Genomic DNA, 14,813 nt, shown 5'->3' on the forward strand with positions numbered 1-14,813 from the left:
TTGAGATTCTCTCCCTTTCCTTCTGCTCCTCCTCCTCTCTCTCTCTCTCTCTCAAATAAATAAATATTTAATAAAAATACTCTGGTATTAGTAGGTGAATAGATAAATCAGTGGAATAAAATAAGACTCTAGAAATAGACTCAAATATATATGGAAATTTAATATACATTAAATTCTTAAAATTAATATTTAAGAAGACATCTTAAATCACAAAGGGAGAAGGATAGTTATTTTAATAAATGGTACTTATAACAGGTTGAATTGTGTTCCCCCCAAAGATATGTGAAGTCCTAATCCTCAGAATGTCAGAATTATTTGAAAATAGCATCGTTACAAATGTAATTATTTAAGTTAGGGTGAGGCCATAGTAGAGTGGGTTGAGCCCCTAATCCAGTATGATTTACATCCTAAAAAGGGTAAATTTGGACACAGAAACAGACATGCACAAAGGGAAAATGATGCAGAGATGCACAGAAGAAAACCACGTAAAAGACAGAGGCAGAGACTGGAGTGACACATTTACAAGCCAAAGAATGCCTGGGACTACCACCAGCTGGAAAAGGCAAGGAAATACCCTCCCATGGAGGCTTTGGAGGGAACATGGCTCTGCTGACACCTTGATTTTGGACTTCTTAATCTCCAGAACTATGAAAAAGTAAATTTCTCATAGTTTTAAACCACCCGACCTGTGGTACTCTGTTTTAAACCACCCGACTTGTGGTACCTTGTTTTGGCAGCTCTACCAAATTGACCCAGAATCAGATAACTGGATAACCATTTGGCAAAAGATAACACTGAATCCATACCTCACATCATATAACAGAATAAATCCTAAATGCATCAGAGAAGTCACAGTGAGAAATGAAACTACACAGGTGCTAAGGGGAAAATGAGTGAATTCCTTTCTAACTTCGAATCAATATCTGTAGCATAAAAGGAAAAGATTAATATATTTAACTATATGAATAGAAAACTCTTTTGCTTAACAAAATCAAAAGATAAGAAAAATTGAAGAAAAACATTTGTAATTTATATCGCAGACAACTGACTATTCTCTTTTATGTAAAGAGCTTTTTATTTATTTTAATTTTTATTTTTTTGTAAAGAGCTTTTTAAAAGAGAAAAGAGAAATACCAAAAATCTGGTTAACAGAGGACATGAACAGAGAGTTAACAGGAAAAGAAAGGCAAATGACCTTTAAATCAATGAAAAAGATGCCCACTCACTAATGATTAAAAAAAAATTTAAATTACTGTAAGGCTATCTCTTTTATCAGATTGGAAAAATCCCAAAGTTTGAAAATATATGCTCTTGGTGTGACCCAAAAAAGACTGCCCAAGCACACACATGTGCACATGAAATATAAACACGTGTTCAATCATTGTGGGATTATTTATAACATCCAAAGACTGGAAAGAACTTTGCTCAGCAAAGGACTGCTCAAACTGCTGGGACGTGGCCACAATGTAGTACTATTCAGTGGGAAACAGAAACAAGGACAATTTCTATGTACAGACCTGGAACAGAAAAGTGTACATAAAATGCTCCAATTGTATAATTAAAGAGGGATAATTTTCAACAATAAATATTTATTTGCTTATGTTTACTAAAATATAAAAAAGAGATGGAGAAAACAGAATTGAAATAAAAGAAAAAGAAAGTGGGCTAGAATTGTTAGAGGACAGGAAAAGAAACAAGAGTTTCCAAAAGTACCTTTTCATGTAGTTTTGACTTTTAAACTATAAATGTTTTATGTAACCAAAATTATACATAAATCTTATTTAAAAGCAAATCTTAGAACTGAAAGCAAATAGAAACAAATATAACTGTATATCAAAGTATATATATCATAATTACATATATAATCATATATATAATTTCAAGAGACTTTAGAATTTAGTACTTTTGGTAGACATCTTTGGTGGGATATAGTCTAAAGACAAAAAGAACTGTAAAATATCTTAAACTTAATTCAGTAATTGTAAGTAATAATTATTGGTATTGCTATTTTGGAATTTTTAAATATTATAAAATAAAGCTAATATTATGTTAATGATATTTGGAACCAAGATATTCAGCATAAGAGAAAAAAGATAAAGGTAAAAGCCCTATAATGTTACATTTGAATTAGAGTAACAATTCAATCTTATGTTTTTAATAGTTTTTTTATTTTAATTTTTTAAAAGATTTCATTTATTTATTTGAGAGATAGCAAATGAAAGCACACGGGTTGGTGGGGGAGAGGGAATAGTAGAAGCAGGCTCCCTGCTAAGCAAAGAGTCTAACATCGGTTTTGATCATAGGATGCTGGGATCATCACCTGAGCCCAAGGCAGACTGAGCCACCTAGGTACCCCTCATAATTTTATTTGTTTAAATGATTCAAAAACTATGATAACTTAGGAAATTTAAAAATATTTAATTATCCTATAGAATTTACGTCCTACAATTGCATTATTTTATATAACATTTACTTTTTCTCCTCATTAATCCACACTGAAGGGATTTTGACTAAGTATAATCTGAGCTATGAATTATATCCTAAAATCACCAATGATAGTAATAGCAAAAAAAAATACCAATTTTATTTTAAAACATGTATTTCGTAATTTCTGAAACATGTATTTTTTGACAATGTTTACTGAAAAGGTCTAGATGCAATGATCTTCCGGTCATAGCATTCCTAACCTTCAGATTTTGGTTTTAACATACCAATGTTCATGGAAAGATACCAGTCTTTTGGAGACTACCTGATTCCAGGTCAGGAGTAGGGAAAATGTGTGTGAATCTGGGGCAGCTTGTTATGCCGGAAAGGAAGAAAGCATTCAAACACTATGGTATCATGTCCAAAGTACAGAATCAATTATGAAGTCTACAAAGGGCCATATTTAGGACAATGTGAGAATCAAAAAGTAAATAGTGCTGGGCTGAAACACACTGCATTAGATTACGTCCTGATTTAAACACACATGCACGCACACTAGCAATATAAAAACTAATGTTTTATGGGTGCTGGGAAAAACTGTTTTCAGCAAATCACAAAAATTTAAAGCATTCTTTTAATTTTATAATTCTTTACTGTGGAAGAGCTCAGAATGTCATTTCTGTTTTAAATAACAGAATTGGCAACTGACCAAGAAAACGTAATCTGGATTATAAAATTCTTGCTTTAATAAAAATTTCTTAAATAGTGAAAAAATACTAAGTAAACCAAGACATACTCCAAAAATTTATAAGGAACAATATACTTGTAATTACTTGTTTAAATACTATGAACACTTGAATACTGTACACAAGATTAGCTGGTTGTAATTTTAAAATTACATTAAAGAAGTTAATTTTTATAAAAAGTTTTCATAAATAGAAAATCTTAAATTAATATTATTTGAATGCTTGCAAAACTACTTTAAAAAGTAGAGTGTTTCAGTCTAATGGACATATATTAAATTTACTTCAAAGGGATGCCTGGGTGGCTCAGAGGTTGACTGTCTGCCTTTGGCTCAGGGCATGATCCCGAAGTCCCGGGGTCGAGTCCCACTTCAGGCTTCCTTCATGCAGCCTGCTTCTCCTTCTGCCTATGTCTCTGTCTCTGTCTCTCTGTGTCTCTCATGAATAAATAAATAAATCTTTAAAAAAATTTACTTAAGAAAAAAATCTATAAATCACAAAAAAATGACAGATTTCCCTACTTAAAAAAACATAGTTCCTAATTCTCAAAGTGATTTATTGTACCTTTTTCTTTTATTAAGATCAACATTCTATTTTAAAGTCTCTTATAAATGTAAAGTACTATCTTGTGAATGTAAATATATTTTCATTTATTTATTAGTAGTAGTAAAAATGATATGCCCTGATGATTTAAATAATAGTTAAAACATTGGGGCAGTTAGAATTTTAAATTTTTAGACTTTTAAATTTTTAGACTTTTAGTACTAGAATTAAAATAGTTGAAAATGAGGCATAGGATCCATGCTGAGTTGTAAAAATATTGAAGAAAATGCTGCTAAAACAGTAGCTATTTTAGCTCCTCCCAGAGTTATCTAGGTGTGTGTAAACTTTTGACAGTTTTAGTGTTATATTTTGTGAAAGGTCCCAGTCCTAATAGGAATATATATATAGTTTTGGTTGCCTTACATTATAGTTGCTTCACTTTGCAAAGAATATGTGTAAATTTCACATTCTGTGCTATTTTACTATCTTATATAGAAGAGGGAAGAGAGAAACTATGTAATGTTTAGTTCCTGCGTTTGGCTTTTGCCAAAGAAGTCTGAATGATTTCTAAGAAGCCATCCACTAAGGCTATTTGAGAAGCTTTTACATGACCCTTCCAACTTTAAAATGAAGAATCCTGACATAAACTGAAGCTGCATTTTGCTTGGGATGGGTTCTTCCTAAGCAAAGCAGATTTCATCAGCTAGAATTGAAAGATGATTCTGTATTACCATGGAAAAGAAAAATCTCACATGGACAAGTCTACTAATCTTTCATTTCTGCAGGCTAATTATTACTTTATTTTATACTCATTGAAAAAATCAGGGCTTATTTCTATTTGTGATTTAATTTTATATCTATGAATAAATACTACAATGTTTCATTTACAAACTATTAAATTGTCATTTTAAGGGTACTGCAGAAGTAATGTAAGTCTAATTTTGGTTCTTTTACTCAACATATCATTTATTCAGATAGTCACTAAAAACAGAATTTGATATCCATTTTTTTGACTGACTCAAAGGTGGTGGATTTATTTCTGGCATTTTTTTTTTCTTTTTCTGGTGATCTATTTAACTGAATTACTAAACTGATGGTGAGTTCTGCTCCTGTCTGGAGTCTTAGGCTATCTTAACGTTCTGTCATTGGGTTCATTCAACTTTTTATTATACCGAGTTTGTAATATGACAGCAGATTCAGCCTGATGGATTACTCTAGACTTCCCTGGAGTACTGGCAGATTTGCTTTGTTCTTAAAATACATATATACTAAAAGGGCATTCTATTTTCATTGTTCTTATTAAATTAACCTTGGAATAAAAAATCAGAGGAAAGCTCTATAATGAAATCACATATTTATTAAATCCTTGGTTCTATGTACAATCTCCACATATTTGTATGTTTTAATTTTCCTCTTGTAAGGTAATTTATTAAATGACACAGGCAGGTGATGGCAAATAAACTTTTTAATGAAGTTCTACTTTTGTCAATTCCACATTGATTTTGCTTGGATCATGGCGTGTAAGTATTTTGGGCCCCAGTATGCCAATAATTAGAGCTCCATTTGGAGCTGTGATCAAGATGGCTAAAAATGCTATTGTCATCACATCCTTCGAATATGATTCCAAGTGGGGTGCGCTGATTCTTGCTGTTTCTAGAGCCAGAGGACCTAATACAGCCTGCATTTAGGGGGTAAAAAGATGAGGCATAAAGAAAAATGTTAAATAGTTAATACATAATAAAAGTTAATGGCCCTGTTAAAACAAACACAACCTAGTAGTAGGCTATTAGAAAAGAGACAAGCCTTAAAGTGCTGAGGAATTTCACAAATTACTCATCAATTCTATGTTCTCCCTAGCAAATATGTCTGGATGAAAAGTGAAACAGTGACAAATTAGTGTGCATGCATTTTGGGGCTGATCTTGTATTTTTATCATCTCGGCTTTCCCGTTTAAATATATATATATATTTAGTGCTCACATTACTCTCAGAACCTCAGGAGTTCTAAACAAAGCAGGGTTTTGCTTATTTGTCTTTACCATAGATTATCAGGTTCTTGGCTGTAATAAGACAGCAAACACAAAATACTAAGGTTTCTTATGGTTCTCCAGGATTTTGTTGCTTTTCTTTTCTTTGTTCTTCCTACTTGGGAGGCAGTGTATGGTAAAACTGATAAAGAGATTTGGAATCTACAAAGTGGACACTGAGAGATTATTAAGTAACTTGTCTAATATTATAGGTAAGTAACATGGTATTGAAAACACCCAGGTTGGTCCCATGGACCTGCTTTTCTAACCATGACACATAGAGAATTTTGTTGCATGAGAACTCACAAACTTCTATTTTGGAATAACAATAGAAAAAATCTCTGGAAATGAAGACTTTATGTTGCCAGGTTAAAAAGTCTAACAATAAGTAGCAATACCTTTTAGTAGGAGCAGAATACCATTGAATCAGAGGGTAAAACTATAAGGTCTCCCTATTCATTCATTCATTCATCATTCATTCTGTAAGTATGCAGTGCTAACTTATTGTGTACCTCCTGTGTGCCAGGCGCTGTGTTAAGTATGAGGTGAGGAATAATGAAAGAAAGCAGACACTGTTCCTATCTTTCCCATATAGCCTGGTGGGGAGATTTGGTCATTAATTAAAATAATATAATTTAAATGCATAATTAAAAATAATATATATGCATTCATGTATGGGGGAGTGGGTGCAGATGTAGGAAAGATATATTTTTAAAATAATTAATGTGTCTCTGCTTTAAAAGCATTACATTTAGTCCTACAATATTCAGCAAAATGTAAACATTCCAGTATTCAGATATATTCTTATATTTTGGGAAAATAGAAAAAAATGTTGCATAAGTATAGGAAGCATTTGTCATTAAAAGTACACTTTTTTAACCTCAGAAGAATTGCTTTTAAAACTGAGATTTTGGGACACCTGGGTGGCTCAGCGGTTGAGTGTCTGCCTTTGGCTCAGGGCGTAATCTTGGGGTCCTGGGATCGAGTCCCACGTCGAGCTTCCTGCATGAAGCCTGCTTCTCCCTCTGCCTGTCTCTGCCTCTCTCTGTGTGTCTTTCATGAATAAATAAGTAAAACTAAAAAAATAAATAAAACTGAGATTTTAAAAGATTACATTATTTTCAATGAGTAGTTACAATCAATCAAACATTTTAAAAGTAAGGTTAATAGCCCACATTTTGTGATTAAAGTAACATTCATGGGACGCCTGGGTGGCTCAGTGGTTAAGTGTCTGCCTTCTGGCCCAGGGTGTGATTCTGGAGTCCCAGGATCGAGTCTCACATCAGGCTCCCTGCATGGAGTCTGCTTCTCCCTCTGCCTGTGTCTCTACCTCTCTCTCTCTCTGTCTCTCTCATAATAAATAAATAAAATCTTAAAAAAATAAAGTAGCATTCATTTGGAATTTTAAAAACTCATCAATATTAAAAATTATTAAAATGACTTAAAATATTCTTACCTGGACTGTAGCTTTAGGCATCCATGATAATGCAATAAATATTTTCTCCTTGAAACTAAAGCCAGCAAAACACATCAATACAAATGTAAAAGAAATTCGAATCAATAATGCCAAACTCATGGTAGCAACACAAATGCCTACAACAGATAAAAATAAACATAAACAAAATATTTGGGAAGAGGTGGTTCTTTATGCCTAGAAAAAGTACAAGAGATTATCTGATAGTAAAGGTACCATGAAAGATAGTATAGATTATATTTATTTAATTAGGAGCTAATAGACTTTGAACTTTTGCTATAAATGGAAGTATTCAAAAGGTGCTAATGGTCTGTAATACTTTCTGTCAGAAAAGAATTCCAATCTGCATTTCCTCGGATGCCTCAGGGAAAATAGTCAAGGCTGTCTTTGGTAACAGAGCACACAGGGTAACAGGAGAGCAAGTGTATGTTAGTAACTCTATCAACAGGAGTTTCTGAAGAAGGTTCTTGTAGCATTCAAAGACATATTGTAAACAAAGTAAAAATTATTCATAATTTTCTTAAATATTTTCAAATCTTGTATTTTGTTGTGTCTCTAATTATTCTTACCAATAGCATTTGATTTAAGAGATGCAACAGATACTTCTGATCCAACCAAACCAAAAAGAAGGGGTTGAAAAACATGCCATGTAGTTTTAATAATTCTTTGGACTCTAACCTGTAGAAAAGAATAATATATTTTCAGTTATTGTGTTTAGTGGTTGTAACACATAAAAATAAATTGCATTTTAGAAATGAAAATCTCTCTTAACATTTAATGAACTTAAGATATTTTATTTGTAGAAGAAATGGTAAAACTTAAAGATTGAGTAGGTTAATTCTTTTACTCAAACATGTAAGTAGAATTTGGTTTTAAAAAATCCGGAAAGCTTATAGCAGAATTATTTACAGTAGCCAAGACATGGAAGCAGCCCAAATGTCCATTGATTGATGAATGGATAAAGAACATGTGGTATGTAAATACCTATACATGCACACAGTGGAATATTATTCAATCATAAAAAAAAGAATGAAATCTTGTCATTTGCAACAATATAGATGGGGCTAGAGAGTATACTGCTAAGTGAAATAAATCAGAGAAAGACAAATACTATATGGTTTCACTCATATGTGGAATTTAAGAGACAAAACAAAGAGGAAAAAAATATATATAGAGAGAGAGAAACCAAGAAGCAGTTTCTTAATTATAGAGAACAAACTGGTGGCTACCAGAGCGGAGGGAAGTGGGGGGATGAGTGAAATAGGTGAAGGGGATTAAGGAGTGCTCATGTTGTGATGAGCACTGGATAACGTATGACGTGTTAAAACACTATATGGTACACCTGAAACTAATACAATAACTGCATGTTAATCAACTGAAATTAAAACAAAAACTTTAAAAAAGAAGCGAATAGAAATAAATGCTCCTTGAAACCAGAAAAAAAATCTACAAAGCTATTCAATAAAAATATTATTTTGTAATTTTGTCTTGGAACAAATAAGATCTTTGGAGTTCCAGACATGTTCTAGTGGCTCAGTAACAATTCTAGCTTTTGTTTATAAGGTAACTGAACAGAGACAGAACTAGAACTACATCATGTCAGATGAGCACATACTCAAAATTATGCAACCATTTCAGCTCTCAAAAAGTTGAGAGGATCTCCCTTAACAATTATCTTGGAACCCAATCCCATGAAAGTGGTGAATTGATATGTCCTAAGCTACCAGGCAAAAACTGTCAGTAATCTGTCAGGCCTGCTTCCAAAGGACCCATGTTGAAACTTCAAAAAAAACTTATTTTTTCCTCAAAACCAAACCCAAAACACAAAAACATACATAGATTCTTTTTTTTTTTTTAAGATTATTTATGCATTCATAGAGACACAGAGAGAGAGAGAGAGGCAGAGGGAGAAGCAGGCTCCATGCAGAGAGCCTGACGTGGGACTCAATCCAGGGTCTCCAGTAGAGACCTAGGTCCCTAGGCTGCAGGTCCCTAGGCTGCAGGCGGCGCTAAACCGCTGCGCCACCAGGGCTGCCCCATACATAGATTCTGAATTTGATTGCCTGCCTGGCTTTCCTTTCTGAGAGTGAACCTCTCCCAGTGCTACTTCCCCAATTATGTGGTTACAACAAAGTCCCCTATTGATATAACAGTACTCTAGCTCTTCTCCAGGAATTTGGATAAAGAAATTTTAGTTTCAGTATGCGCTTATTTATCTTTTTTTTAAAAGAAGATAAAACTGTAATATCTTTGGGTATAAACTATGTTTGTAACTATCTCCCTTAAGACTGAGTTTTCTGATTTATAAAAGTGAAGTTTAAAAGAGGAAAAAAAAAACCCAATATTACCCTTTCTTCTTGGTGGGACATTATCCCATTTCTTAAAAAAGATTTTGTTTATTTATTTATGAGAGACACAGAGAGAAGCAGAGACACAGGGAGAGGGAGAAGCAGGCTCCCTGTGGGGAACCCGAGGTGGGAGTCCGGGGACTATGCCCTGAGTCAAAGGCAGATGCTAAAACCGCCGAGCCACCCAGGTGTCTCTCTTATTTGTCTTTAATACAGATTTTATTTATTCATTTGAGAGAGAGAGAGAGAAAGCATGAGAAGGCGGGTAGGGAGGCGGTACCGAGGGAGAGGGAGAAACAGACTCCCCGCTGAGCAGGGAGCCTGACATGGGGCTCCATTCCAGGATCCCAAGATCATGACCTGAGCCGAAGGCAGACGCTTAACCAACGGAGCCACCCAGGTGCCCCTGTTACTTTTAATTTTTAAAATATACTCTTTAGGGCACCTGGGTGGCTCAGTGGTTGAGGGTCTGCCTTCGGCTCAGGTCGTGATCCCGGGGTCCTGGGACTGAGTTCCACATTGGGATCCCATGGGAGCCTGCTTCTCCCTCTGCTCATGTCTCTGCCTCTCTCGCTGTGTCCCTCATGAATAAATAAATAAAGTCTTTCAAAAAAAATCACTGAATAGTTAATGGGTTAGTCAATAAATAATTTAGTAAAAAATGACTAACCAGTTTATATGCATATATGTATGTGTATACATATTTATGAACACACACACATATCCTTATCTCACAACATTTACAAAAATAAATTCCAGATGAATTAAAGCACTAAATGCAAAAATAAAACAAAAAAACTACCAAAGTATTAGATGATACTATAGAAGACATTATGTTTACAATCTTACAATCTGGGGTGAAGATATAGATAGATATAGAGGATATATATAAACGAGATATAGAACCAAAATAAAAAAAGGTCAGTTTTGACTATAGGTAATTTGACTTCAATACAAAAGACAGTATAAACAAAGTTGAAAATAAGCAAAAATTATGTGCAATATATATAGAACAAAAAAGTAGTAACACTAAGGTATAGAGAAATAAATTAAACAAAAGGCAAATCAATCAACTAAAATAATGGGCTAAGAAGATGACTAGGTAGTTAAAACAGTATATGAAGAGAAGTTTACTACACTACTAATCAGAAATGTAAACAAAGAACACCAATGTTGTATCATTTTTTACCCATCAGATTGTTTAAAATCTTTGAAGGGATAATTTGGCAGTACTAATCAAAAATAGAAACATTCCATTTTTAAAGTCAGCAATTACATTTCTAGGAATCTATTTTTACAAAAGCACTTGTACATATGCAAAAAGACACAGGAACAGGATGACACAGAACAATGCTACCATTGTTCATGGTAGCATTATAATAACAAAAATGGAAAGGAACTAAATGTCTACAAACGGAGAACTGATTAAATGAGATGATTGATTCTAGGAAAGGGGATCTGATATTTGGGAGTGGTAGGGGAAAAGGAGTCTTTTACATTTCATTCTGTATGTGGGCTTTCTGTATTTTTCTAATTTGTTATGAGCATTTGTCATGTATTAACTGCATAACTAAAATTTTAATGAATAAAATAATTAAATCAATAAGTATAACTAAAATTTTAATGAATAAAATAATTAAATCAATAAGTTATACAATCATATTGCACAAAACTTGGGAAAAAGAAAGCAGCCTGATGTGATAACTCAACTTCTAATTGCATTTTAGTGTATTCCCAGGTCCTTTTCCCAAATATTTTACTTCTTTGATTGATTTATACACATCCTTGAAGACACAAATTTCTGGAACATCTTCCAACTGAAACAAAGAGATTTCCTAAATGTTTATTATAGATATTTTAAAAATACAGTTATTTTATCTTAAAATGATGTATTAAAGATATTTACCTTTTCTGTGGACCAATTTAACCCTGCAACAAAGCTCAACACTAGTGTGCATAATCCTCCAGCTGCATGTAAACCAATACGATGGCCGCCCAAGACAGCAGAAACACTCAAACTCGAAATAAGAAATGCTCTCTTCAGTGGACGTTTTGTCTAGAATTAGGTAGATATTTAGAAATTACTTTACATTTAACATTTAATATAATGTTTACATCTACCATTTATTATTAACCCTTTGGTATCATGTCTCTATATGTCATATTAAAGTGTCTAAAATTTTTACTTTCTTCCTTTCCAAATATTTTAGCAGACTTGGTATCAAGTGAAAAATATGTGCAATTATTAAGTTTTAACTTTTGCCACATCTCTGATATTAATGTCAGTGAAATGGCTACAGTACTTTAGCTATAAGTAAAGAAGAAAGGACAGAGACCCACATAAACTGTAGTTTGGATATATAACATATCCAAAGAATTCTTTAAAAACAAAGTTTTGAATATCTCTTTAGCTAAGACAGGTGTTACAGGGAAGTTAAGGTGGAAGTTAACAGAAATACAAGAGTAATGGCATATACTTTAGGGAAGTAATGGGTAGAGTTTAATAGTGTTGCCTTAGTCAAAGGGAGTGGGAGTGAATTTAAGTCAGAAAATATGCAGAGATAAATGGCAATCTATTTCCCCAAAAATGTTCAAGGGAAAATTTGAGGGAAAAAAGATTAGGGAAAATTGTCAGGGGTCAATAGGAAATTTAATGAATGAATAAAGGGCTGGGGTGGAATAGAGAAGGTACTCTGGGTTATGTACACTTCTCTGATATTCTTATTTCCCAAATCAAGATGCAGAGACTTCAGTCAAAGCCATTGACCTGAATCAATTACAACTGTGCTCCATTTTAAACAGAGAGTAGCACTGGGAGCTATTTTGGGGAAAGAGAATTAAATATTACATGTAATATTCATGGATCTTCTAAAAGTTCAAATTTTTGAAAGAAATGTCTACAACTATACTTACAAAAAATAGATTAACTTTTTATTTACCTGATCTTCACTTGGAAAATATTGAAGAAAAATTCCCAAAATAGCTCCTGCCAGAACACCAATAAATATGTCCCGAAAAGAGACAAGGACATTTTTAAGTATACCACCTGTAAGTGCACACAATAAGGGAAACATTTCAAAGAATAATATTTTCACATACGTAACAAAACAGAAGACCAAATCTACGTAGTTCATAAAGAAAGGTACATATCTTCTAGAGCAAATATATAAAAGTGGACCTTTAATATTTATATAGTTGAAAACATCATGGTCTATTTGATAAACTTAGTATGTACTTTCAAATGATTTAATAAATACACACAATTCAGAAATGTTCATTGAAAATATAGGCCAGAAAACAAGAAAGTAATAAGCTGTGCGTCCTCCCTTATAAACACAACCTAAAAGACCAGGGGAAGTGGAAGAACGGACAGAGATGGACAAAGGAGCACCTCTAGCACCTAGCACATGTCTGGGAATGTTTCTTTTCTGATATACTATTATAACAAAGGAACAAATGGCAAAGATAAAAAAGAAAAATTTAACAACAGAAAAAAGGATTTATTCCAGTGTCAATCTTAGGAATATTCCAGTCAGCAATCAATTGAGTTTCCAACATATTTTATGTACCCATGTCTGTAGTTAGAGTAATAAATTAAAAGCCAAAAAGATTCTAAGTCACAAAAAAGTTGTTATGCTATGGGTATTTAGCCCAATGTAGGTGTGTAAATATATATATTTTAGAAATATTTTTTCATGCAAATATAATAGAAATGTGGGGTGACAAAAGCAAGGTGGTAGAATGGGAAGCCACAGAACCTTGATCCCCCAAGAAGGCATTAACAACAATATACAGTCCAAAACTTGATGGAATTCCACAAACAAATTAAGAAGTTGTAGCAAGAGAAAAGTGGCTTATCATGTACAAGGAAACTCCTATAAGATTATCTGAGGAGGGAACCCTGGGTGGCGCAGCGGTTTAGCCCCTGCCTTTGGCCCAGGGCGCAATCCTGGAGACCCGGGATCGAATCCCACGTCGGGCTCCTGGTGCATGGAGCCTGCTTCTCCCTCTGCCTGTGTCTCTGCCTCTCTCTCTCTCTGTGTGTGACTATCATAAATAAACAAAAATTATAAAAAAAAAAAGATTATCTGAGGATCTCAGAGCAGAAACCCTACAGACCAGAAAGGTGTAGGATGGTATATTTAAAGTGTTGAAACAGAATTCAATTCTGTTACAGAATTTAAGATAAAGACATAAAAATGACTGTAAGACAGCATTAGTAGATAGATAACATAAAAAGATATAATTTGTGACATGGATAACAAAGTGAAGAGGGTGAGATGTAAAGGATTAGAATTTTTATATGTGATTGAAATTAAAGTATCACTCTAAGGTTTTATAACTACAGGGATGGAAAAAGATATTCCATGCAAATGATAACCAAAAGACAGCAGGGTGGTCATACTTATATCACACAAATTAAAATTTAAGTCAAATACAAATAAGTCACAAGAGATAAAGAAGGGCATTATATAATGATAAAAAGGCCAATTAACCTAGAAGATAGGGTTAGGTCTCCATATCTACCATATTCTAAAATATAGATGTATTGAAGATCTACTGTAAAAATAAAACTTTAAAAGGCCCTTTTAAAAAAACATTTTATTTATTTAAGAGAGAGAGATAGTGAGAGAGAATACCAGCAGTGGGGGGTTGGGGAGAGGGAGAAGCAGGCTCCCTGATGAGCAGGGAGCTGACTAGGAGCTGATCCCAGGAGTCTAGGATCATGACCCGAACGGAAGGCAGACACTTAACCGACTGAGCCACCCAGGTGCCCCAAATCCTTAACATTTTAAATGACAGTTTACATAGTCATGAGTCAAGAGGGTTTTCTAAGCATGTTTCTGCTTTTGGTTTTTTACTCTTTCTGTCCTCAAATTAGGTTTGATCTCTGGTAGCATGTTCCACAGTACCCTATACTATATACTATTCATCACAGTTTGTAATTATTTGTTTAACACAAACTCCTTGAGAACATGAGCCACATGGTCTTCTCTGCTGCGTAAACAGTATAGAATAGCATTTAAAAGTGTGGTCTGGGGTCAGATTGCCAGACTGCATCTTGGCTTCCCTAACTTTTGGATTCTCTGACTTTGAGCAAGTTACTTAACCTCTGTTCCTTGGTTTCTTATTCTGTAAAATTAGTACTGTTGTGTGACTATTAAATGAGTGGAAATAGCTATGGAACTTGGAGCAAGTACCAAGAAATTACTCAGTAAAATTATCCTCAGTATTTGGCACAGTTGTTGGCACAA

General features: G+C 33.7%; 1 protein-coding gene across 9 annotated transcripts in view; it reads right to left on the bottom strand.

Annotated features, from left to right (window-relative positions):
* Positions 1-5,047: 5,047 nt before the first annotated feature.
* SLC9B1 (solute carrier family 9 member B1) overlaps positions 5,048-14,813 on the bottom strand; it is a 61,482-nt gene continuing 51,716 nt past the window's right edge. For 8 of the 9 annotated variants that reach the window (XM_077882149.1, XM_077882152.1, XM_077882154.1 and 5 more), the window contains 6 exons: positions 12,498-12,604; positions 11,465-11,614; positions 7,780-7,888; positions 7,193-7,329; positions 6,656-6,812; positions 5,048-5,388 (listed from right to left, as the gene is read on the bottom strand). In XM_077882149.1, coding sequence (XP_077738275.1) covers positions 5,222-5,388; positions 6,656-6,812; positions 7,193-7,329; positions 7,780-7,888; positions 11,465-11,614; positions 12,498-12,604 — 827 coding nt within the window. In that variant the 3' untranslated portion in view covers positions 5,048-5,221. The remainder of the gene's footprint in view (positions 5,389-6,655; positions 6,813-7,192; positions 7,330-7,779; positions 7,889-11,464; positions 11,615-12,497; positions 12,605-14,813) is intronic. The other variant, XM_077882153.1, reaches the window with a different exon arrangement.

The sequence above is a fragment of the Canis aureus genome, chromosome 33 (genome assembly GCF_053574225.1).
Source record: "Canis aureus isolate CA01 chromosome 33, VMU_Caureus_v.1.0, whole genome shotgun sequence".
NCBI lineage: Eukaryota > Metazoa > Chordata > Mammalia > Carnivora > Canidae > Canis > Canis aureus.